The following is a 27,816-nucleotide window of genomic DNA, read 5'->3' on the forward strand; positions in this document are numbered from 1 at the left end:
AAATTCAGAAAACACTTTCATGAAAATGACAGCACACGTGAACCACATCGTGCTGCACATTCACAAACGCACTGCAAATACAGAAAACAACTGCAACTTCGGAAACACGCTGCAAATAGCCACAACACAATGGAAGTGTTTTTGGAGGACACTTTTCTGGGTGGTCACATTCTTGTAAATAATGTTTTTAATGTACATGTTAAAACTTCGCTATTAATCTGGCAAACTGTTTGGTTTTAAGTTACAGTAAACAATCAGTGGCAGCTGTTTTTATGATTAACCAGTGTAGCTCTCTGAGCAATTAAAGGCTAGAGTACAGCAGATAGGTCTATCGGTCAGATCAAATCTACCATTTACCACACAGCTTTGTGATTATTTCACAATGTAATAAAGTTGTTCTATCAATCTGTTCAAATAGAAGATACAGTGGTAACCACTTAAAGTGATCACATCTGTCTTGGTGAAACTGATCACTATAATCTAACTGAAGTGTTTATATTTCTTGCATGAATATAAGGTAATAAAATGGACAGTGTCACTATTTACTTAATTTTGATTTCAAAATACAGTATAATTATTTTAAAAGCTTTTCAAGTTACAGTACTGCATAAATTAAACTACTGAACTGTGTATAATTCAAATGCACTATAATACAATAATGTACTGTTTAAACAATATAGCTTATTGTAGTTTCACTGCTGCATCTCGGTGCATCGCTTTTGCCGGTTTATCATAAGCTTTGATGAGTCTATATTTGCTATTGAGAGAAAAAGACTTTCTTTTTCCAGTCACATTTTCTGTGCATGCAGCATTAGCCTCAGGTAGCTAGCCAGAAGCAGACATCCTACAGTAAGGCAAAGTAGGGCAATCAAAGTAAAGTAAAAATACGTAGGTTTAATTTCTTTCCATATGTTGCCATGTTTAAAAAGACCCAAAATGAACACTAAGCGGACTACTTGACTACTATATAAGTGAATTATTTAAACAATATTTGTACAGGAATGATTCTGTCCCAAGCTTTTTGATCCATATAAGCAGTTGATCGCTATAACCGTGATCACTATAAGCGGTTTCCACTGTAAACTTTACTTTTCACCTATAAATGATTGCAACTGGCTCCATTGAAAAGTATGCCTAAAAATGTGTCTTCTGGAAACACTTCCATTGTGTTGTGGCTATTTGCAGCGCGTTTCCGAAGCTGCAGTTGTTTTCGGTATTTGCAGTGCATCTGTGAATGTGCAGAGTGATTGTAAAATGTGGTTCACATGTGTTGTCATTTTGATGCAAGTGTTTTCTGAATTTGTGTAGCATCTGAATTTTCAGTGTATTTGCATATGCGTTATGAAAAGTAATATCCTTTGTTGCTATACAGTGCATTTTTCTATTTCGACACGCATTTTTTATTTAGAATTATATTGGGCTTTCTTGTTTTCATTTTGAATTGCATTGGGATTTCTCAGCCACCGTACAAATCCTGTTGAATGCAGCATTATCCTCATAAGGTATGAACAAAGCATGCATTGGGCATACAGTTCAAAAATGAAAAAGCTTTAAATGAATAATGAAATATGTCAGCATGAACATATAATATAAATCTACAGTACATACTCTGCTGATCACCCCATCCGAAAGAACTCCAGTTACCTAATATAGAAAGCAAATATTAACAAAGAAAATAAAGGACTAAGGAAGGGAAAAAAACACTACATATACAACAGGGACAAAACTGCTACTCATGGTCTTTATATAAATGAAGGAAAAAAATGCTGGAACTTACTGATCATTAATGAAAATATTTACAAGTAGACTTGTGAATACAAACAAGTAGTAAATATTTAACAAAAAAGAAGATTGATATATTATGAAATACAAAATCAGTTGGCTAAAGACAGTACATTTCATGAGATGCACTTAATACAGACCTCAAGACACCTTCAGAAAATTCAGTAGAAGTACTGTAGTCAGTCTTATATCTAAACATTTAACTAGATACCGCCACCTAGTGGAGTGCTAAAGAAACAAGAACAGAGGGACTTCAATTAACTTATACTCCTTGTCACAAGGGTTTCAGTAAAATGATTTTAGCATTATTCATTTTCTATTCATTTTGAACTTCCAGATAGGGTAGAATATTTGGGCATTAAATCAGCTGATCCTTGTTTCTTGGGTTTGGTGATATCTCCCACTAATGCATAGAAGATGTGAAGGGTTACAGAGATGATATTCACACTCACAGCACTGAGAGGGAACAGAGGGCAGCCTTCGTCTCTGACAGTCTTCCAATGGATACTGGAGAGAAGAGGAGAGGAGAGGCAGAGAAAAAGTCATGGCAAAAAGTAGAAGTGAAAGAAAATTAAATACCAAAAAATCCATCATATAAATTTGACATCTTCTTTCATTAAAATGTGAATGGGGATAAAGGTACACACAGAATTTGCATAAAGTCTATCATAGTTTCAGCTTGGTTATAATATGACTGACACACAGACTGAAGCCCAGTTTATCCTCTTCTTAATTCATGAACTTTTCTTGATCAGTGCTGAGACTTATATACTGAGGGCCGAGACAGAGGTGAGGTCTATGACAGCTGCCTTACCTCATCATGTATTCTCATGGTATTTATTCTTTCCAGCTTTCTGGTCCAGTATCTAGCCTCCTCTTCTGGGATGTCTAGTAGACAAGGAAAATGCTTTTTATCACTTCCCATATCTAACTAATTACCATACTCTCTCAACCTAAATGCGTACAACACAATTTCTGTATTTATCATTTACGCCATATATTTTAATGAGTTCTTTAGGAGAGTTAATTAGCTGCACCCCTTGCACCCATTGGATGATAAAATGATTTTCGGTTGAATGAAAATTATAAATGGAAACAGATTAAGATTGACAGTCTTGATCCTAGAGGAAATTTTGGTGGATGCAGTAGCGAGAACGTAGTGAACAAACAAATATACATATAATGCCAAACAGACAAAGTGCAAAGATGGTAAACATAGTGCAAACTAATAAATGCAGTGCGAACAAATGTAAAAAGTACACAGCACACAAACAGAATATCCCGAAAATCTGAATATTGGAGTATTATGGAAATAAATATATATTTACAAATAATAATGATGATAAATTAACGATGTTAACACAGACATCAGATAGCACCGGATGGGTATTACTACACAGATGGGCGGCTTCCTGTCATATTACGGCTGGGGTGGGGAGAGGCGGTCGAGAGGAGGCGCTGTGGTGTCTGCTGGCAGCAGGCAGCAATGATCCCCAGTAGCATTTAGCTCACTGGGGTGGAATGAGCTGGTGTGTAAATGTGCTCCAGGAGAGCGCCCCCTGTAGCGCATGGGCAGAATTGGTCATAATATCATCCTACTTTGCCAACATCCTCTTCTCTGCTACTACCTCCTGTGGGTCCAGGGTCAGTCCTGTGATGGATTGGACCCATCTGATTCAATTTCAGTCAAATCATGTTTATTGTTATTAGCCTATAATGCAAAGTTGTGCCTCAATATGATTTCAATTTTTATCAGTCGAACATACTGCACTATTTTAGACAGAATATAATGCCTCATTCAAGGGTACAACCAGTAGTGAAAATGCAGTTAAGGACTTATTTATTATGTTGATTTACTTTTGTTGATTTTTTAAGACAAAATGTAATCGAAAGCAGCATATCCATACGAACTGCAAAACAATATATGACTTTAAATAAAATGATAAACTGTACAAATTATTTATGTCACGGTATCCAAGTAAACAAACAAAATATCCAAATAATTAACTGAAAATAGTCATGCTCTCAAAATCAGCATAACATTGTTCACTAAAATTCAAGCAGCAATAATATGCATCCACTTTGCATTTTATTTATAAGATCGTCTTACACCTAAAGGTTTAAACTAAGGGGGAAATGGCTTTCCATAATATTCAAATGGAGTTAAGCTAAGCCCTTGAGCCACTGCTTGTCGATTCCTCACAGCAGGGGACCTTTCCTGTCAGTTGTATCCCTGACCACCAGAGGGAGTCAGGGAACAACATCAGACTTGCATTCTCCAAATCACCAATTTAGTAGCTTATTAACATATTGTTAGTGAGGCTCTGCACCTGTGTCTCTTTAAAGTGTCTTATTTTAGCTACACGTTGTTCAGCACATGTAGTTCATTCTTGGGGTTTTCTGTCTGAGTATTTGGCACTTTGGACTTTGGTGTGGAATATAATTAATTGAAGATTGACTTTTGCCACTGATTTTTCAAATTCTTTTGAGAGTGGTCTATATCTCTGTGACTGGGGTCTTGGCAAACACTGGGAGAACAGAGATTTTCCCAGGGCTCCTGTGGAAGTTCCATCATTAATCTGCTTTTTTAAAATCTCACAAGTGGGTTTGCACATAAAGTAAATCTGTCATTCCAGCGGCTTACCAAAGGGAAGCTCAAAGCGGGTGTCCAGCAGCACTTGGTGTGGCGTTGGGCTTTTGGTGCCATAGATCTCATCTGCCCTCATCAGTACCTCCGAGTCCAGAGAAGTCCACTCCCCTGGACCCTCCTACACAAATGCACAATGCAAAGACTGTGAGGAAATGTAAAATGCAAAGTTATTGAAGAGGGAGATGGAGAAAGTACCAGATGACTGACAGATTCAGTTTTATTAACTGAGTGAAATAGAGTGGAGTATAGAAAATTGCATGTCAGTGTCGTGGTTTTTATTATCCATAAATCCATCCAGTGTCTATAACCTCCCGGCCGGTATGTGGTGGAAGAGACCCTGGAGCTGATGACAGGATGCATAGGGCTTACGGCAGGGGGATACCCTAGATGGGGGATGGGGCTTTCTTAATCAATATGAAAATTATGACAGAACGTTTCACCTGCAAGGCTTATTCACTGTAATTATTAATAGCTGTATCACATATCCTATAAATTATATTTATACTGAAAATTATAAAATAATAAAGAAAAAAGTGAATATACTTAAAGATGGCAACAAAGGAAAATAACAATACCAATTACAAATAATGCATTTTAAACAGACAGAAAATTCAAATTTGAGGAATTCTCAGAACCAAATACACCCATAATGGGAATCTTTTAAGCACTACCTGTTAAATCATTAGGTGAATTCATAAAATTTCACCACCAGTTCAGTTAATTAATCTGATTAGTTCAATAAGTCAATGAGGTATTGATTAGCCGAACAAAGTATGCTCATGTTAAAGTCAAAAAATACATTGTTGTATCGGATGAGTTTAGGCAAGGTTTTGAAAGGATCAAGTTGACGCTTTTACAGACGTAACACCATAGTTTTACACCAGTATGAAGAATTCTTTTATAGTCAAAAATGTAACTGCAAAATAACTTTGCTAAAAATACATAGTAATCAATTATTTAATAAATAATCATAATTCAAATCTAGCCCTTATTTCTTCCCACAGTTCAAAAAAACTGTTCAAGTGAACAATTGATTTTCTATGATGTCCGAATCAAGCTGTAACCCCTTTTACGTGTTATGCATATTTCCCCTAAATGCATAATTATTGTTTTTGAACAATTGATAAACTCAATTAATGCTCTGAAAATTTTGCATACGTTAAGTAAATTGAAAATACAGATGACGGCGTATGGGGTGTAAATTAAATCATCCAGCAATACTGCATCTATTTATCGTGTACTAAAATCCACTTCAGAGTTCAGTCATAAGATACATGGGATTGAGTTTAAGGGAAAATGGCATGGTCAGCTCCCTGTCATTAGGAGTTTCCGACCACACCAACTATCAAACTACATTACCCACATAGTTGCCAATAATCAGGATTCCGTACACGAGATGCTACTCACACTGTGCCAGCAATTAAGCCACACAACTCAAATTATGATCACTGCCAGGCTGATTTTATACATGCAAGAGCATGTATAAAATCAATTAAGCTTTTTGGTGAAAGACACCCACCACATCTTTGATGCCTTTAATCTAGAGATACAATGGATCTGGTTGATAAAATAAATGAAGGTAACAGAGGAGTCAGACAAAAATAAGGTTGTACAATAAAGGTCAGAGACCGGCAGAGTCTATCCAGTGCCCCCTGGCACGCAGGGTGGGTATTGCAGGCGCTCAGACCTCCAGAGGATGACCAAAATTGGACTGACTTGTCATAGTGGGATTGATGGCTGAGGGGAGAAGATCATCTTCTTTTTCTTCATAGCAGTTTTCCTGGTGAGGGTCATGGTGGTGGCATACAAAGCAGATCATAATCTTCCTGCAAGTCCTGGTTCTGACCCAGGGCTTCCATCCTATGGAACACTCCTAGAACAGCTTCAATGGGTGCCCACCAGGGGGCGATCTTATAAAATGCTCAAACAATCTCAGCTGGCTCGATCCAAAGGACCAATAATTCCAAAGTCCCACTGGATGACAGGTTTCCAAATTTCCCCCCTTATCATGGAGTGACCCTGGTAACCTTGCAGAGACCTTTCTTTCAGCCACTTGTGCTCCCAAACTTTGTTATTTCAGTCAATACTCACAGCACATAACCATAGATGGGGACAGGAACACAGACTGACCAGTAAATCACAAGCTTCACTGTACAACACAGCTATTCTACTGTAGCCATCCAAAAGTCTCTCTTCATGCACCCATACCACAAAACCTCTTCCATGCACCAGCTTTCACCTGTGAGACTGCTTCTGCTGCAGCCGTTCTGGCTTGTCAGTATCTTTCTGCTTCTCAGGAGACCCTTGTGCAAACATTGTACCAAATGTCCCCAGAATGTGATAAAAACCTGTTATTTTGACATTGTGGGGACCATTTTTTCAGTCCCCACAATGGGAATTTCAAATTTATAAAAATCAGTGACTGCAATTCAATAATTTAACATGCCACAAGTCTTGTATTTAGTTTTGCTTCTTATGGTTAAGGTTAGGGCTGGGTAGGGGTAAGGTTGTCATTCTTGGGATTAGAGTTTTCCCTATAGAAATGAATGAACAGTCCCCACAAAGATATGAATATAAACATGTGTGTGTGTGTGTGTGTGTGTGTGTGCACATTGAGGTTGACCGCTTCAGTGCATGGTGCTTCACCTCATCTGACTGGCGGATACTGTTGAGGGGAATCCATGCAGTGCCGACCATGGTATCCCAGATCAGCCCCTTGTTCCACATCTCTACAATAAGGCCAAGCTCCAAGCGATTGATCTCACTGCAGCACAAAACAGAGGGCGTCATTACAAAGCGTGATCCAAATCAACTGCATTTTAATACTTTACCAGTTTACTGCTTTAGTACATTATAAAGGTAAAGGTGTTACTAAAATGGTATTAATGAATAAGTACTCAAAGATACATTTCATAGTCAATTCCAAACGTCAATGACAATCAACACAGTGAGTAATCTGGCATAGAATTAATACAGATAAAATTAATCATGTATCAAAAGGCAGACATATTGTAAAAATACATTATCAGACAAAGGTCTCATTTGCATGTTCAAATTTTTGATGTTTATTAGCTTTGTCTATATTTTTGGATGAAAAGTGAACAAACATTTGGCATTAAGTACCCAGACTTTTAATTAATGGCAAGCAGTAATTAATGAGAGTTGTAACAAGCTGTTTGCTAGTCCCCTGATATAGCAGGGAGTGAAGTGTCACAAATAAATGAATAAATTAACAGAAAAATTCCAAGCACGTACGACAGACAACTTCATTCAGCCAAATTGCGACATTAAGCTGACATCCATAAAAGCCTCCTCAGAGAATACAATGAATGCAACATTTTTATTTTAGAATAAATTTCCCAGACAGTGCAGTTCATGTGTGGCATGCTCATGGTTCTGATCTTTCAGAGATACTGTACTTGTGAACTATATCATGGCTGAATGAAATCCTGTCAGGATACAAAGTGGACTCATTCATTCCATCAGGTGTCAACCATGTAACACGTTCAACAAGAAATGTAATTGGCATATTCACAAGCTCATTTTGTGCATTTTTAAATTACAGAAACAGGATGTATTTTCTACATTGGCAAGTAGTCTGGCTGTGTTCGTATGGAATCCTCCTAACAATTTTATTGCATAAGTTTATCATGATTTTTTTATGTGCCATAGGGTAGCGCTGATCGTTGAAGCCCCTACACATAAGAGGTCCCATTTAAACAAAAGTTTTTTTTTTTGCTGTTATTGCAGATCAGCTTCAGTCCAATCCCAAAGGCCCAAGCCTATAGAAGTTTGGCCACAAAGTTTTATCTAAAAGCCAGCAACTACCTGGATTATATTTTTATTTCACGTTTCAATTGTTTGTATTTAGTTTAGTTTTTTTTTTATTTTACAAATAAAATAAATTATATATGGGAACCTGGAAGAATGTAGCATAAAAGGTGGCAGAAGCATTATAGAATAAAAAAGTAAAGTGAAATATGATCATCACAAACACTGTTCTAGTGTACTTCTGCCCAGCCGTCTTGCAGAAGATTATCTGCCATACTTTTCTTTTGCTTCACTGTGACTGGGACCAGGAAGTCTGGCATTTCCCCTAACACTCCCACATTCCTTGTGAGCTCACATATACACAATCAGGCACACGCATACACACACACATACACTACCAGGGTTCAGCCACAGCTGGGTGAGCACAGAATGCACACAAGTCATTTATAACATTTTAATCATTCACAAAAGTAGAACAGAGAGAACACTGCACTGGCCAGTTATTAAAACATATTCTCTGTTCTCGAGCATGTATATATAATACATGTCAGAGAAAAACCCTTATTAATAGGCTTATTTTAAAAATGAGACATAATGATTTAGATGGTAATGACTTGATTCTGGAATGCTAGGAAAGGCCAAAATTCCAGCTTGATTAAAACATCAAGTCAAAGACAGTTCCTTGGAAATGGACCAGAAACAATACAGCCTCTCTTATTATCACAGGTAGCTGCAGGAGAATCGGTCCTCTGAGATCCACTATATTATTAGACACATAACGGTAGGTTATTTATTTCAGAAATAAGCCTGGACTTTGGTGCTTTGTCATACATTAAACTGAACCTCCTCATCCACCACAGGAGAGTTGATTTCATTAACAAAAGGACCAATATGCAGTATCCCTGTAATAAGAACAATGCTGCATATGAGATCATATGAAGGATTAGATATTACAGTGTCTTTGCAAGAACCGGCCCCCAAATCTGGTACGCATCCAGGAGAATCCAGGACTGTGAAACAGGACAGCGCACTCCCAGATACATACAATTATCTCTGGAGTATTAGAGAGTATACAGGAGAATTCCAGTCCATAGACATCTCTTCTCTGACAGTGTTAGTGTCATGGCATGACTCCACTTATGTCCATTTTATGAATTTGAGTGCAATATTTCTGCTAGACATTATAAGCATGCTCATTCCCTTGTGACCACAGTAACAGCAACAGTGCAAATATCAATGTGAAAAATCAATGTATTTTTGCCATTCCAGTCATGGGTTTGTCTTCCCATAAGCAGCTCTCAGTGAAGCATCGTCGATTTCCTGAGACTGTACATTATTGCCAAACATACAGTTGATGAGAAGCACCACTGCCATTCCACTTTACCAGGGGCGGCCAATCTTATCCAAAAAGTATGAATGCAGGTTTTTGGGATAACCTTTAGGTCAGCTGTTCAGACCCAGGTGTGAGGACTCTTCAGCCAATCAGTCCTCTAATTAGTAACCTAATTAGGGAGTTGCCGTGAAAACCCAAATCCACAGCGGCCCTTTCTGGAGAACACTGGCCACTATTGCATGACAGTAATGCCATTTCTGACGACAAACTATCTGTCCAAAGCTGATCTGAATGAACAGGTCTGAGGTGTAAAACCTCAGCATATTTGACATGCTTTCTGCCTTTCAAAATATGAAGTTCAGGTAATCCCAAAGTTGCAAGCGAGATCAATTTCCTAAGTCTGTCTTTAAGGAGAATTTGTAGGTCGTCTTCTTCCTCTACCCGCTGCTCCCATTAGGGGTCATCACAGTGGATTATCAGTTTCCATTTATTCCTGTCCTCTCTCACCACATCCATAAACCTCCTCTTAGGCCTCCCTCTTTCACACCAACCACCTGCATGTCCTCTCTCACCACATCCATAACCCTCCTCTTAGGCCTTCCTCTTTCACACCAAACACCTGCATGTCCTCTCTCACCACATCCATAAACCTCCTCTTAGGCCTCCCTCTTTCACACCAACCACCTGCATGTCCTCTCTCACCACATCCATAACCCTCCTCTTAGGCCTTCCTCTTTCACACCAAACACCTGCATGTCCTCTCTCACCACATCCATAACCCTCCTCTTAGGCCTTCCTCTTTCACACTACATTCTGCATGTCCTCTCTCACCACATCCATAACCCTCCTCTTAGGCCTTCCTCTTTCACACTACATTCTGCATGTCCTCTCTCACCACATCCATAACCCTCCTCTTAGGCCTTCCTCTTTCACATCAGCCACCTGCATGTACTCTCTCACCACATCCATAACCCTCCTCTTAGGCCTTCCTCTTTCACACTACATTCTGCATGTCCTCTCTCACCACATCCATAACCCTCCTCTTAGGCCTTCCTCTTTCACACCAGCCACCTGCATGTCCTCTCTCACCACATCCATAAACCTCCTCTTAGGCCTCCCTCTTTCACACCAACCACCTGCATGTCCTCTCTCACCACATCCATAAACCTCCTCTTAGGCCTTCCTCTTTCACACCAACCACCTGCATGTCCTCTCTCACCACATCCATAAACCTCCTCTTAGGCCTTCCTCTTTCACATCAGCCACCTGCATGTCCTCTCTCACCACATCCATAAACCTCCTCTTAGGCCTCCCTCTTTCACACCAACCACCTGCATGTCCTCTCTCACCACATCCATAACCCTCCTCTTAGGCCTTCCTCTTTCACACCAAACACCTGCATGTCCACTCTCACCACATCCATAACCCTCCTCTTAGACCTTCCTCTTTCACACCAGCTGCCTGCATGTCCTCTCTCACCACATCCATAAACCTCCTCTTAGGCCTTCCTCTTTCACACCAAACACCTGCATGTCCTCTCTCACCACATCCATAAACCTCCTCTTAGGCCTTCCTCTTTCACATCAGCCACCTGCATGTACTCTCTCACCACATCCATAACCCTCCTCTTAGGCCTTCCTCTTTCACACTACATTCTGCATGTCCTCTCTCACCACATCCATAACCCTCCTCTTAGGCCTCCCTCTTTCACACCAGCCGCCTGCATATCCTCTCTCACCACATCCATAAACCTCCTCTTAGGCCTTCCTCTTTCACACCAAACACCTGCATGTCCTCTCTCACCACATCCATAACCCTCCTCTTAGGCCTCCCTCTTTCACACCAGCCACCTGCATGTCCTCTCTCACCACATCCATAACCCTCCTCTTAGGCCTTCCTCTTTCACATCAGCCACCTGCATGTCCTCTCTCACCACATCCATAAACCTCCTCTTAGGCCTTCCTCTTTCACACCAAACACCTGCATGTCCTCTCTCACCACATCCATAACCCTCCTCTTAGGTCTTCCTCTTTCACACCAGCCACCTGCATGTCCTCTCTCACCACATCCATAACCCTCCTCTTAGGCCTCCCTCTTTCACACCAGCCACCTGCATGTCCTCTCTCACCACATCCATAAACCTCCTCTTAGGCCTCCCTCTTTCACACCAAACACCTGCATGTCCTCTCTCACCACATCCATAAACCTCCTCTTAGGCCTTCCTCTTTCACACCAAACACCTGCATGTCCTCTCTCACCACATCCATAAACCTCCTCTTAGGCCTTCCTCTTTCACATCAGCCACCTGCATGTCCTCTCTCACCACATCCATAAACCTCCTCTTAGGCCTTCCTCTTTCACATCAGCCACCTGCATGTCCTCTCTCACCACATCCATAAACCTCCTCTTAGGCCTTCCTCTTTCACACTACATTCTGCATGTCCTCTCTCACCACATCCATAAACCTCCTCTTAGGCCTTCCTCTTTTCCTCTTGACTGGCAGCTCTATCCTTCTCCCAACATACCCAGCATCTCTCCTCTGTACATGTCCACACTAACACAATTTCACCTCTTTGGCTTTGTCTCCAAACCGTCCAACCTGAGCTATCGCTCTAATATACTCATTCCTAATCCTGTCCATCCTGTCACTCACTACCATCTTGTAAACCTTCCCCTTAACTCTTGCTGGTACCTGTCTGTCACAAATCGCTCCTGCCACTCTTCTCCACCCACTCTACCCTGCCTGCACTCTCTTCTTCACCTCTCTTCCACACTCCCCATTAATCTCAAATGTTGACCCCAAGTATTTAAACTCCCCCACCTTTGCCAACTCTGTTCCCTGCATCCTCACCCTTCTGCTGTCATCCCTGTCATTCACACACATGTATTCTGTCTTAGTCCTGCTGACCTTCATTCCTCAAATTTGTCAAATTTGGAAAAATAATAGTACAGTACATAATAATTATACAATAACAAAAATAACTACATATGGTATTGTACTGTACCTCGAGCCAACAAAATTGCTGAAACCATGCAATGTTTTCAGGAGCATCACAAAGTAGTGCGTGCATTTATTGTGAACCACTGTACTTTACCTGAATTTTTTATATAATAAACTTTATGAAAATCCATTTGTAAGTATTTAAGTGAAAGGTTCTTAACCCAGGTACTGCCTGCAATGTCAAATTTAACGATTTGAAATCCTCTTTACATGCTGTTATATCAGAATGGGAATGCAAAGAACAAATTTTAATTTTGGCTCTAAACTTAAAATACAAAAATCATCTGTCTATCTGAAAAAGTTTAAAAATATTGACTAACGGAATTTCTCACCAATTTCGTACCTAACCTGACAGCCACAGAGAACTTTCTAGAGCCGTTGCTGGACTGTGAGGCAGCCTGAGAGCAGAGGGCTCTCCATTGTGACTGTTAGGGTCCCCCTGCATCAAACCTAACAGAACTTATAACTGTTCCCAGCAATTGCTCCCTATGGGTCTGAATAGGATGTAACCACTTTTACCCTGATCTCCCAGCAGAATGAGCAAAGCACTCAGTACTGGAAGTAATACAGACTCTTCAGAAAATGAAGGGATTCACCAGCATTGTGTTCGTTTGAAATGTCCGTGTTAAATTATTTATTTGGGTAAATTTATCCTGGACTTTGAACTTCGGTCTTTATGATCTGCTCTATCTCTCTATTGCTCTTATCAGTGAGAGAGTAGATTCTGTGTCACTTACTGCTGACACAGAGCCAGTGGTGGAATTCGAACCCAGAACATTACAGGTGTTAGGTTACAGTGCTAACTGTGCCTACTGCTGATAATGACAACACCGGAATAATCTGATAATGATAAACATGGCAGAGAGAGGAGGCCAAGAGGCAGCTGAATTCTGTTAGATCTATTCGGCACAGCATCTCTTACATGCGCGCAAGCATCTACACCTACTGTACTGTTTTGTCAAAAGGGGGGGGGGGGGGGCAGTGAGCAGCTCAGCACGTTAGGACTCTGCATGTCCCATCGGAAGGTTACCACGCCCCCAAGAAAGGCTGGCTGACCCCTTACTGAGACCCCCCCCCCCCCCCCCCAAACTTGGTGTCATCTGTATGTGTCTCTCATGGACAGCAAGATGGGACAGGCGAAAAGACAATTTCCCCATGGAGATTAAAAGTGTCACTATTCTAAAAATTACAGTTGTAATTACAGGACGTTTTCATTACCATGACCCCGTCCTGGCTGAGCAGTATATAAGACGGAGTGATGGATAGATGGACAATGGACAACTATGAAGTGGCATGCTTTTTTCGTAATTACACATTTCTAATTTTGAAAATGACAACATTCATAAAGTGTATATGCATACAAGTTATGGACAAGAACTGAATATGCAGTCTGAAAATTGGCTGGACACCAACTTTTGGCTGGACACCAAATTATTTCCAAATTATTAGCAATATAACTGACAGTGTATTTTTCATGTTTAACCACTTCCCAGCTGTCATAATACTTGATTTCTAGTATCAGTGACATGATACAAAATGGGATTCTACATGTTCTTGTTCTCTGGTACAGTGTTCTGCCAAAATATGTCTAGTTGATTGTAGAGAGTGATCATACTGATAATGCCCCCATCTTCCACGATACATTTAAGTTAGGCACTAGAATCACTTCATATAAAAGATCTTAAACGGGCACAGGAGCAGCCTTATGAAACTAATACAGGGCTTCGCAGAAAAAGGTTATAGAGAAGAATTTCTTGCAATCAAAAAAGTTCCCTTAAAAATAAGTACAATACAACTCTGTCAAGCCAAATTACTGAGCAGAGTGTGAATAGCGAACAAATGCATTTCAAGTTCATGGACAGGTCTTCTAATCATTATCTTACCAAAGGTCTACAAGTCAGCAGGGTTATTCATATGCAGATTAGATCATACACAAGAGTCCTGAGCACAAACCTTAAGTTTGAATTTTGAAGTGCATACATTATAAAGTGGATATCAATGCCCGTTTAAGGCCTTCTAACTGCCTAAATGTTTTTCCAAGTTCCTACTATTACCCTAAAAGAAATTACAAACATTCAAAATTATTTCCCGATGTCAAATGTCCTGTGTCCTGGGCTATGCAGTAAATACAGGAAGAAGGTCCTGTGTCCTGGGCTATGCAGTAAATACAAGAAGAATGTCCTGTGTCCTGGACTATGCAGTAAATACAGGAAGAATATCCTGTGTCCTGGACTATGCAGTAAATACAAGAAGAATATCCTGTGTCCTGGACTATGCAGTAAATACAAGAAGAATATCCTGTGTCCTGGACTATGCAGTAAATACAGGAAGAATATCCTGTGTCCTGGACTATGCAGTAAATACAAGAAGAATATCCTGTGTCCTGGACTATGCAGTAAATACAGGAAGAATATCCTGTGTCCTGGACTATGCAGTAAATACAAGAAGAATATCCTGTGTCCTGGACTATGCAGTAAATACAAGAAGAATATCCTGTGTCCTGGGCTATGCAGTAAATACAAGAAGAATGTCCTGTGTCCTGGGCTATGCAGTAAATACAAGAAGAATGTCCTGTGTCCTGGGCTATGCAGTAAATACAGGAAGAAGGTCCTGTGTCCTGGGCTATGCAGTAAATACAGGAAGAAGGTCCTGTGTCCTGGGCTATGCAGTAAATACAAGAAGAATGTCCTGTGTCCTGGACTATGCAGTAAATACAGGAAGAATATCCTGTGTCCTGGACTATGCAGTAAATACAAGAAGAATATCCTGTGTCCTGGGCTATGCAGTAAATACAGGAAGAAGGTCCTGTGTCCTGGGCTATGCAGTAAATACAGGAAGAAGGTCCTGTGTCCTGGGCTATGCAGTAAATACAAGAAGAATGTCCTGTGTCCTGGACTATGCAGTAAATACAGGAAGAATATTCTGTGTCCTGGGCTATGCAGTAAATACAAAAAGAATATCCTGTGTCCTGGACTATGCAGTAAATACAAGAAGAAGGTCCTGTGTCCTGGACTATGCAGTAAATACAGGAAGAATATCCTGTGTCCTGGGCTATGCAGTAAATACAAGAAGAATGTCCTGTGTCCTGGACTATGCAGTAAATACAGGAAGAATATCCTGTGTCCTGGGCTATGCAGTAAATAAAAGAAGAAGGTCCTGTGTCCTGGGCTATGAAATACAGGAAGAAGGTCCTGTGTCCTGGGCTATGCAGTAAATACAAGAAGAAGTCCTGTGTCCTGGGCTATGCAGTAAATACAGGAAGAATATCCTGTGTCCTGGGATATGCAGTAAATAAAAGAAGAAGGTCCTGTGTCCTGGGCTATGAAATACAGGAAGAAGGTCCTGTGTCCTGGGCTATGCAGTAAATACAAGAAGAAGTCCTGTGTCCTGGGCTATGCAGTAAATACAGGAAGAATATCCTGTGTCCTGGGATATGCAGTAAATAAAAGAAGAAGGTCCTGTGTCCTGGGCTATGAAATACAGGAAGAAGGTCCTGTGTCCTGGGCTATGCAGTAAATACAAGAAGAAGGTCCTGTGTCCTGGGCTATGCAGTAAATACAGAAAGAAGGTTCTGTGTCCTGAGCTATGCAGTAAATACAAGAAGAAGGTCCTGTGTCCTGGGCTATGCAGTAAATACAGGAAGAAGGTCCTGTGTCCTGGGCTATGCAGTAAATAAAAGAAGAAGGTCCTGTGTCCTGGGCTATGAAATACAGGAAGAAGGTCCTGTGTCCTGGGCTATGCAGTAAATACAAGAAGAAGTCCTGTGTCCTGGGCTATGCAGTAAATACAGGAAGAATATCCTGTGTCCTGGGCTATGCAGTAAATAAAAGAAGAAGGTCCTGTGTCCTGGGCTATGAAATACAGGAAGAAGGTCCTGTGTCCTGGGCTATGCAGTAAATACAAGAAGAAGGTCCTGTGTCCTGGGCTATGCAGTAAATACAGAAAGAAGGTTCTGTGTCCTGAGCTATGCAGTAAATACAGGAAGAAGGTCCTGTGTCCTGGGCTATGCAGTAAATACAGGAAGAAGGTCCTGTGTCCTGGGCTATGCAGTTGAGCATCTCAATTTTATGTATTGTTGCCTCACTGTTTTTTTTTTTTTTTTTTACTTTTTTTTAAATTTCACACTGCACTGTTCAGTCAACCGGTCAAAACTTCAGAGTTTTCATGAGTTGTTTTTAGAAATTGAAAGATGTAGTCATCTGCCCAGATTTCAAGAAGGCAACGCACCTCAGTTCTAGACCAAGTAAGACCTTGGTTCATTGCTCCTTCTCTGCCTAGCTGCTGCTACTGGTCGGCATGCTCTGCCTCATCCCAGAATGCAAAGCACACCTGGATATGGGTGCTGTTTAGCTTAAACTGGCGGAATACACCTGGAAGTTGGGTTGGACTGAGGTTGAATCATGTTCACACCACAAACGAACCGCACCAGAGTTCATTTGAGATTGGACCAAGACCACCTCAAGGTTCTCGTTACGGTTATTTTGGTCCGCACCCAAGTGCGATTACTGTGTTCCCAAACAAATCATACCAAGGGGCAAATCAAACCATAGTCCGTTTTAACTAGACTTAAAAGTGTTGGTATGAAAACACCCTGAAACTGAAAAATGTGGGCAATTTAGCACATTTTGAATTTTACAGACTAAATGACAAACAAAACTACATCGTGTAGCCATGCATCCCCACCTTAACTTGTTTGTGGAGAAGAGGATAAATTTTGACCATGAAAGTCACCAAGAATATTCCCATCCATGACACCTCACCTCTACGGGATAAGAAGCATGAGATAATTTCCAAACAAAGCCAAACCCTACCCAAGAATTGAATGCAAGGCTCAATGAATTGCTCAGTATATTATGCATTGAATAAATTCAATATTTGACAACATAAACACATCTGCTATACAAGTCCAATTTCTGAAACACATTGCCAATGTTAAATACAAGTGTAACATGTTAAAAGATGGTCATTTAATAGTATTAAATGACATATCTTAAACAAAAATCTCAGACTAAAAATATTCCACTAGAGACATAGAATGGCTGTAATTGCAGTGATCTGACCCTACTTTGTCAATACCTTACTTCTGCCAAAACCAATCTTCAGTGCTTGAGTTAAAGAAGGGTAACTAATGGACATCTCGCTATAGAGAAATCTCTTTTTTTTTTTTTAATGTGTGCTGTCCGGCAGCTTTAGCAAGCAGAATAATGGTCTGAATGCACTGCTGTGTCAGACATATTTGCTTTGCCATGAGGGGCTCTATAAACTCTGTATAGGCCCTTCATGTTGGTCGATTTCTTTTTATTTGTATATTTATTGTATTTTATTTTTAACACATGTAAAATATTCCAGTTGCCGAGCTGTCCGGAAGGGAGTGATAGTGAAGAAAAGGGGTAGGGAGAGAGATTAAAAAGGAGGCGATAGAGGAGAAAAAAAAAAAAAAAAAAAAACACAAACAAAGGGGGAGACAACAGTGGGAGAGAGGCTAAGAAAGACAAGAGTAACGTACAAAGCACATATCAAGGCAAGGAGAGAAAAAAAAACAGCATTTGAAATACAACCAAAAATGGACGAATACAAAGACACAACCAGAATTAAAGAAAATAAAACAGATACACAGACATCCAAAATCGTTGCATGTGCTTGGAAGGGAGCGTGGAAGTGGGTTTTCATGTGTGTTCTTCTGTGTGGGGGTATACGTGTGTTGGGTGCGTGTGAATTTCTCCATGGAATGCACTTGATAGCAAGGGTGGGGGGCCGCAACCCCACCCCACAAGAGCCAGAGGCCAGCGGAGACAGGCCCAGGAGACCCAAGGCGTCCACAGCCCCCCAAGAGCACAGAAGAGCCAAGGCCGCACGTCCCCACGACAGCCGTGTCCCCACCCCAGCAGGAGGAGGAGGGGGGATGCCCACCCACGCCGGAGAGGCCCGAGCCCCCCCCAGGCCACCGCCCGGGGAGGAGGGCCAGCAACCATGCCAAGGAGGCAGCCGCGCCCAGGAAGGAGCAGCTAGCCCCGAGCCCAGGCCCATACTGCCCACACAGACACCTCGCAAACACACCTCTCAGCCATACACATAGACCATACACCCACTCACACAACATACACAGACACATACACAGAGACAAATAGACATAAGCCCATCCACTCCGGACCGCCCTCCGCCATGCGGGGGAACGGACGCCACCCCCCAGCGCCAGCCGCAACCCCAGGGCACCGCCAGCCGGACGACCGCCCGAGTGCCCCCCCACCATCGCGGGCAGGGAGCGGGGGTGTAGGAAGACCCGCCCACTCTCCTCCCCCACGCACCTGTGTGAGAGGTGGAGTGTTGGATGCATGTGTTGGTGAGTGTATGTGGTGTAAGGGATGAGTATGATTGAGTTTCTGTTGAGAAACTTAAGATGGAAGATGAAATCTCTGGAAGAGGACCCAAAACAATATATGCCCTCACTTATTATTACAGATAGCTGCAGGAGTGTCTATCCTTGGAGAAACACTCCATTATTAGACTCAAAGCCTTTTTCAAAACGAATCCCGTGCAATGGTCTTTTTATAAATAAAACTTAGCTTCCCTTCCGCCACACAAGAACCGATTCAACTGATTATGGAATGAAGATGCAAAACTTTTGCTCTGATCATTTCAAACATTCTAAATAGTTCTTGGTGCCCAGGGTAACAATGATACCTGCAGTGCAAATATCAGCGTTTAAAAAAAATAATAAAAAATTCAATGGCACATTGCCATTCCAGTCATGGTTGTGTCTTATGATAAACAACTCATAGCGAGTAAGACATACATGGTACTATTACCTGTCTGCAGTTCAAAATTACCCAGAAAAAGATAGAAAGGAGAACAATTCAATTTAAACAAGCACGTAAAATTAGCGTTGGACGTGCATGCATAGCTGATTTACACACTTTTAAACACTTTCTTTTATCCAGCATGAATATAAAGATCAGCACTTTAGCACACAAATTAAACTTTAAACAGTCACCTGGTAAACACACACTTAACCAGTTTCCGATCCAACACTCTATCATAGTGTAATGCTGAGTTTTAATTTATTTTGCCGGTGCTTCAATTCAAAGCAACATTTATTTGTCGGTGCTTCAATTCAAAGCAGTGCCTGGAGGTAGCGGAATCAAAGGCCTCAATCAACGACCCGACGGGATTTGAACTCTGCAACCTTCTGATCATGAGACCTAACCCACAGGGCCAGCCACTGCCTCCCAGGGAATTAACAATGATGTTAATTATGTACTTTCAGAACCATTCAGTAGTTGCACATTTTCTTTTTTACTTAAACTCTAGCTCAACATTGTCTGCCGTGTAGCTGCTGAAGTAGGGCCAGATCTGGACAGGGATGCCCCTTGTGTATGCTAACATAATTAAACAGACTGAGCTGAGCTGTTAGCGAACTCATCTATTAAAGATCAAAAGATGTTAATTTCATTCATTTGTTCCCCTCTGAACAAATTAGTATTCGTCTAATCCCAATTAATATTCACTTTTTAGTGTTTGCCGTTACATGTATAAGGATATGGAATAATTAGGTAAAGATTAGTTTATATACATCTTGAGTGATGAAAACAATTATTAAACCGATACCCATGATTTACTTTGATCATTATGATTTTATCATTTCCTTTTATCATTACAAAACCACAGATGCAACATATTCTTTAAGATGGAACATAGAAAGAAACCCAGAGTCAGAACTGAGTCAGCTCAGGAAACCCTAATTAAGAGCTCTTCTGCAAAAGAGAAACCCTGCAGCAGACTAATGTATGTTCATTCACATGGCATCTTTTTCAGACTCTGTGACAGTCAAAGGGAACACAAGGCAGTGGTGCAGCTGCTTTATAACAATGCTCCCTCTTCACAGAGTCTGCTCTTCTTTGAACTAAGCCTCATGTCAGGCTGTCGTCCGGCTTCCACGATAATGTCGAGCTTTCCGTGGGTGTTAATCACAGAATGAAACACCTAAAGCTTTATGAATATTCATTTTCAAGACACGTGTTCCAACGAGAGAAACCTGTGCAACATAGCAGTGTAGTCAATCTATTCAAACTACTTATAACAGTAGACTTCACTGTACAGGGAGATGTTGATGAACACTATGAAATCTGTTATCATCAATTAAATATCCTTCTATTCTTACCTGTTAACAAATTGCTGTGTCAGTGAAACTGTTGTGTCAGAGTCTATTGGTCTTATACATGTTGTGCTATACAAACAAACAGTTTAAAAGCAATATAATTTAGTTGCCTTAATTTATTCTAGTCATTCAGTGCACTCACAACATGTTGGGTTCTACAGGGCAGAAAATGACGTAATGATGCATGAAATTGGTTCGAAGTAGGTATGACTGGCTTGGTTTCAAAATAGCAATGGAAGTTTATTTATCTTACAGCACTGATCTCTAAATGCTTGTGATCGTGGGAAGATTAACGGCATCCATAATCCCCATGGCTGTGCAGGCTTACCCAGATCAGCACAGAAGCCCAGCAGTATTTAATCCACCACAGATAGCCCCCCCCCCCACCCCCAACTGTGCATGTGAGGTATGAGGGTCACATTTATGTGTACAGGATGACAGTGTGATAAGAAAAAGTCTATTGATCCCAAAGGAAAATTATTGTGCATATACCAACAAGGTATATAAAGTTACGGACAGTAACATATGGAGCAAAACAAAGCGCAAAGATGGTACACACAGTGCAGACAAGTAAACATTACATTTATAGAAATTTACAGAAAGTACACAAATAGAATATCCTTAAAATAGAATATTAAGGAAATAAACCAATATAAATTAAAATGGTGTTCCATTGTCTCACACACTCCTACAGCAATAACACCTGATCAGTGGTATCTCCGAACCACATCCTCCAGCTTACCCTCTTCCTTATCCTCCAAATTATTTCACAACATAACTACGTTCTGCTGTCCTACTGCTATATGCTGGCCTTAGCACTTAACGTGTTACAGCTAAAGCTCTGACCTACTTCCTGCAATGCCAATTATCAGTGCAATCCCGCTCTACAGTTACAGGGTCGTTCAATTGCAAAACAAAATGGAGGGAGCTCAATCAGAGGGATAGACTGTGACTTCTGGCTGTAGCACAGATGGGACATACACTAAATTCTGATGACTTTAAAATATAAGGAAATTAGAGAATACATCAGTCTGCTTTCTTCTCCTGCTGATCACGGCATTAGAATGCTTAATTGAGCTTTTAAAGGGCTGTTCATTGGTATTTCTAAGTAGCACATGCTATGCCAGATTCATCAGCTAAAAGTGTCAGAAGACAAATGAAAATCCTATAACGCAACCTGGTAAAACCACTCCAGACAAATAATATACACAATAAAAATTGAGGAATCAAAAAGATATCTAGTACAATTCAAGTACTGATATAGTTGTATTTTTGAAGATATTAAAATCATTAGGAGCTATAAAATAATAAATGTCAGGTTTTTTTTTTTTATATCATCCCTCCCCAACACAAATTCTACTTACAACATAAAGTCCTGCTCCCAGGATGGCTGATTTCCACGAACTGTGACTGTTGTGCTTTTGACATTCTGTACTTTCAGCGTCACATAGGTGTTGAATTTATCTGAAAAACATTAAAAGCAGGAATTACATTTTTATGTGCAGTTTAGATTATGGATGATAATCACTGTATAGTAAAGCTTTTCTAAAATGCTTCATTCAAACTGAAATTTCCAGCCAGCACTTTAACGCTTAACTCTAAATTTAGAAAAATTAGTACCAGGGGTGAAGACTCACAGGCTGAGGTCCCCAAGCCTGGAGAAGGGGAGGGATGTTCAAAGAAGCAATAATTGCAGAACAATCTCTATCCCCACTCTCATCCATAGTGAGGCAGTTTGAGTAATGAGTAAAAGCAAAATACAACTGCTTAAAATTGGCTTTAAAAGGAAACTTGAGCTCAGTCTCTGGAGTGTAAGGATGAGGAGAATATGCTTTCTACTTTCAAGAGACGCTCAAACTTAAACTGTATATATAATGCAGCCTTACTGGAATCACATACAGATCCTGTTTTAAGCACTAAATTTGTTCTCAGATTGTCCTGTTCCAGACAGGCTCTCTAAATTGAGCTGGACTTTAAAAGGCCTCTCACCTTGTTGCCAGCATTTACCTCAATAAGGGAAGCAGACTTGATTACAAAGCTGACTTTTAATACTCCCAAGATGACTCTCACCCACCTGTTCTACCAAATTGCAGCAAATGCCCTGCACTCCATCAACACTGAGTCACTATTCTGCAAATTACTTTCTTTACAGAATAGCAGAAGGGATAACTCGATCAAGACAGCTTTGACACTTGAGACATAAAACAGCTTCTTTATTTACTGAGCACTGAAACAAAAGGAAGAAAAAGATTAGGTTTTAGCTTTTTTGGCAAATGACTAGAAGCTCTACAGCAATGCCTAAAATAAGTCTTATGAAAGTGCCCAGAACAGCATATTTTCTGTTGCAGAACTGCAGAATTGACTTCATAATCAAAGAACTGAAAGGATGAAGTAAACATAATTAAAATCAACTGGTCCTTGACAATCTACCAAAATTCGCAAAAACAAATAACAAACACTGATATACCACCCCACATCATTACTTTAGATCTTACTACCAGAAACATAAACCCTCCTCCTCGTAAAGAACAGTTCTTTGCCAGATTATTATTGATTTTTGTACAATATATAATAGTTATACAAAGTGCTTTACTTTTTTTACACTGCACAAGGGGGACATCTAATGTTAAAACAATATTTTTCCATGAACATTTACAAAAGGGAATAAAAGAAATCAGCTGTGGGACCTCTGACCAGTGGGATATTTCCAGATCAGCTTCCTTGGGAACCATTGAGGCAGCATCCTTCCAAGAGCACCTCAAGCACCTGCCTGAACCACATTAGCTGGCTCCACTCAACATGAAGGAATGTTGGCTCCATTTGAAAACTCCTCCACATCTCTAAACTCCACATCACTCTGTCATGGATACTGAGGTTGACACCCTTACGACTAAACCTCTCAGTTGCTTATACTCCTGACCTCATCCTTTAGGTCATCACTTATAGCTCAGCACTATGAGACAGGAAGAGCTCATCATCTGACTTTAACCCCATGGACCTCTTCAGTACCTTCAAACCTGCAACCGCTGAACCGATCCACCTGTCAGTAGAATGGCAGCAGGCAGGTATGAATGCATCTGCACGCACAGTGAGGCAAAGACTTTTGGAGGATGGCCTGGTGTCAAGAAGGGCTGCAAAGAAGCCACTTCTCTCCAAGAAAAACAGGGACAGACTAATGTTCTGCAAAAGGTACAGGGATTGGACTGCTGAGGACTGGAGTAAAGTCATTTTCTCTGATGAATCCCCTTTCCGATTATTTGGGGCATCCGAAAAAAAAGATTGTCTAAATAAGAAAAAGTGAATGCTACCATCAGTCCTGTGTCACGCCAAGAGTAAAGCATCCTGAGACCATTCATGTGTGGGGTTGCTTCTCAGCCAAGGGAGTGGGCTGACTCACGATTTTGCCTAAGAACACAGCCATGAATAAAGAATGGAACCAAAACATCCACAGAGAGCAACTTCACCCAACCATCCAAGAACGATTTGGTGATGAATAGTGCCTTTTCCAGCATGATGGAGCACCGTGCCATAAGGCAAAAGTGATAACTAACATTGACATTTTAGGTCCACGGTCAGGAAACTCCCCAGACCTTAATCCCATTGAGAACTTGTGGTCAATCCTCAAGAGGCAGGTGGCAAACAAAAACCCACAAGTTCTGACTCCAAGCATTGATTATGTAAGAGTGGGCTGCTATCATTCAGGATTTGGCTCAGAAGTTGATTGACAGCATGCCTGGGCAAATTGCAGAGGTCTTGAAAAAGAACGGCGAACACTGCAAAAGCCTTTGCATAAATTTAATGTAATTGTCAATAAAAGCCTTCTGAAACACTGAGACACTTCTGAAATGCTTATAATCATACTTCAGTATACCATAGAAACATCTGATAAAAAAGAGCTACAAACACTGAATCAGCAAACATTGTGAAAACCAATAATTGTGTCATTCTCAAAGCTTTTGGCCACGACTGTACATGCAAAGGGCCTGGTTGGATGAGGCTAAAAGCATGACATCATTCGCAAATAGAAGGGATGTCACATCTGGCATATTAGATGCCCTTTTAGTCATAGCTGTACTTTGACACCCAGTCATATGCCTTTTTCAGGACCATAAAGGACATACACTGTCTAGGCAAATTCTTATGATATTCACACAACTGTGTGAAGGAAAAGATTTGGTTTTCTTTTCCACAGCCAGACGGTAATATGCCTTGTTCCTTCTGAATTCTAGGATCAACAATAAAGAGACGTCTCCTCTCCAGTACACTGGCATAAGGCTGCCTAAGGGAGACTGAGAAGTTTGCTCCCCCGATTAACTGAAACTCTGGACACCCTTTTAAAAATATGGACCACCAACCCCGTTATCCAGTCCAAAGTTACTCTATCCACCTTCCATGCACCACTGAAAAAGCATGTCAACCATGCCACACCAACAACAAATGCTTTCCAGATAAACAGTTTGCATCTACTCCAGCAGCCTTCCCACCATGAAGGCTACTGACCACTGTAGTGATTTCAGCTGCAGGCACAAACTCTGATCCATCAGAATTTCCTAACACTGCCGCCTGACATGTGCTGCCACCTACGCTTGACAACATCAAACATTGTGTTAGTCAGCACTTCCCATTCATTGCAGCCTTTCTGACCTGTTAGAATCCTTCTGCTGTCTCAGGAGTCTCTGTGCGAGCATCGCTCTGAAGGTCTCCTTTTTCAGCTTGACAGCTTTATACACTACAGGGGTCGACCAGCAGGTCCTAAGCTTACCACTGTAACAGGTATCGACTGCATCCTGCCCCAAGCTATTTGTTGCCATTGAGTCTGTAGGCTCTTTTGAGCTTCTCGTTCACATTCACTAAAAAGGATGGGTACTTCAAATAGACCTGCTCGGTGCCTATGCAGTCACATACGATAGATATGAAAGATTCACACGTATCTTGCGGGATCAGCACTGGTTTCTTCTTTAGACCAGATCACATTTCCAAAGCATAATTCAGAAATAGCCATCTAACACATGCTGAGAAGTGTTATTCATGTGGTTCTCGATTGGACACATGCACAGTACTACTGATCGAGGTATTACACCACTATTACAACACATTTCACATGTTTACATGCAGTTAGGCTAACTGGAATCACTCAATTGCAATAGTGTGTGATTGTGTGTGTGTGAGTGATTTGTGCATGTGTGCCACGGAAATGACACTGCTTGTTCTGAAACATCTTTGAAGTTCACCTCCTTGACTGCTTCGGTACAGGAACAGTGGCTGCATCTTCAAGTCTGCTCAGAGCGACCACTTTACATCATAAATGATTGCATTTCACAGAGATAAGGGGGCAGTAAAGGCCACAACAACCCATTCTGTGATGTTCCTCCTTATAATCACTGTTCAAAGGTTTGACTACGACAGCAACCACTGGGAGCACAAAAATCACCTGGCACTATGAGTACAAACACACATGCAAAATAAACAAATAAATAAATAAACCCAATTTCCATATTATTAAATCTGTATTTCTACTTTAAGGAACATATGGACATAATTTCAATTTACAAAAGTATTTCAACTGAAAGACAGAAGGAACTACAGAAGAAGACTGAACTGATTTGATTTATGGATAGATAACCAATACTTAAATTAAAAAAGCAATGCCCTCATTTAATTTCAGACCAAAAGGTAGGAAGTTACATAAAGGCATTTCACAACAGGTAATTAATTTCTGCAAATTAAAACACATTTTAATTTTAGCTGCTGATTGCAGGCATGTAGGCTAATTTAATATGATGTACAAAAACACAAACACACAACATCTTACAGCAGTTTGGTCAGCATCTACTGTTTTAAATGTGCTTTATACATAAATTTGCTTTGCCTTGCCTAAATTACAACAGAGCAAGACTAATAGCCATTTACAATATCAGATCAAGTGTTTTATTAATATATACTGAGAGTGAAACAAACAGACAAACAAAACAAATTTTCTTTTCTTTTATGCAGGCTCAGAGACAAACTGCGTACTATTATGGTATTATGGCCATTGTTTGCATTTTTCTATTGTCAATTAATATAAATACAATATAATTTACATAGCAAAGTAACATTGCTATTAGGCCAATGTAATTTTACTACAGTTGAAAACTAAGTACATAAATATAAAATGAGTCAGATGTTCAACCTAAATCTTTCTAGTGCAATTCCTATGGTATGATACAGAGAACAGATATAATGAAACACTGCAAAAGCTTTAAAAACATTGTTTTTAGATCAGTCTTCAAAACCTTCAAAATGACTTATGTCTGAACATTGTTGAATGTCTTTACTCAATGGATACAGCTGGCATCTAGGGAACAAATGACATTCGTAAAGCTAAGGAACAAAGATTTAAAATGTCAAGGAGATACGACAGTTATACTATAATGGAACTGTGTGAAGAAAAAATGTGAAATACAAAAAAAAATAAAAAATCAAGGTGTCTCTCTTTTAAAACATTTCTTTTTCCGGAAGAACTTCTTCCATTACAAAGCACCTTACTTCCAGAAGACCTTGGTAAAGTTTTCTCATGTGTGGCACAGCAAGGTTACAGACTGAGGTTGGAACGTTTATTCATAATCCCAGGTCTTCAATCCCTCATTCCATCACCCACAGTCCTATCTTAAGCTGAGAAATGAAAATGAAGACGACCATACAACTGAAAAGTCTACTAAATAAACCACATTTCAGTCCAATCCTCTCATTAACATCAGAAATCTACCACATATGTCCATTTTACATTTACTTAACAGACACTATTATCCAAAGTGACATACATGTTTGAAAGCAAGGTCAGCCGGTCCCTGCAGCAATTTCTTAAGGGTCCAATAGTGGCATCACAATGCCAGTCATGAGATTTGAACTGGCAGTGTTTCAAACCAAATTCACAAAGCCACACACTGGCCCCAACTTGCCAGACACATTGCTTAAAATCTCAAAATCTTTAAGAGCAGATGGGGATTTCTTACCATCATTCATCAGTTTGCTGTATTGACTAGACAGAAACATACTGGGAATGTCCTCCGCCAGCTCAGCAAACCATAGCTGGATTCAGACCTAAGTCACCAGTAATAATATCAAAAGCCAGTCATAAATGC

General features: G+C 40.4%; 1 protein-coding gene across 1 annotated transcript in view; it reads right to left on the bottom strand.

Annotated features, from left to right (window-relative positions):
* Positions 1 to 1,620: 1,620 nt before the first annotated feature.
* Positions 1,621 to 27,816, bottom strand: part of LOC140587598 (protein unc-13 homolog B-like) — a 50,929-nt gene continuing 24,733 nt past the window's right edge. Inside the window, exons 4-10 of the mRNA XM_072708859.1 lie at positions 22,057 to 22,156; positions 7,079 to 7,196; positions 4,427 to 4,550; positions 2,597 to 2,670; positions 2,235 to 2,289; positions 1,923 to 2,010; positions 1,621 to 1,644 (exon numbers count right to left, since the gene is read on the bottom strand). Coding sequence (XP_072564960.1) covers positions 2,000 to 2,010; positions 2,235 to 2,289; positions 2,597 to 2,670; positions 4,427 to 4,550; positions 7,079 to 7,196; positions 22,057 to 22,156 — 482 coding nt within the window. The 3' untranslated portion in view covers positions 1,621 to 1,644; positions 1,923 to 1,999. The remainder of the gene's footprint in view (positions 1,645 to 1,922; positions 2,011 to 2,234; positions 2,290 to 2,596; positions 2,671 to 4,426; positions 4,551 to 7,078; positions 7,197 to 22,056; positions 22,157 to 27,816) is intronic.

Source organism: Paramormyrops kingsleyae, chromosome 2 (genome assembly GCF_048594095.1).
Source record: "Paramormyrops kingsleyae isolate MSU_618 chromosome 2, PKINGS_0.4, whole genome shotgun sequence".
In the NCBI taxonomy this organism is placed as follows: domain Eukaryota; kingdom Metazoa; phylum Chordata; class Actinopteri; order Osteoglossiformes; family Mormyridae; genus Paramormyrops; species Paramormyrops kingsleyae.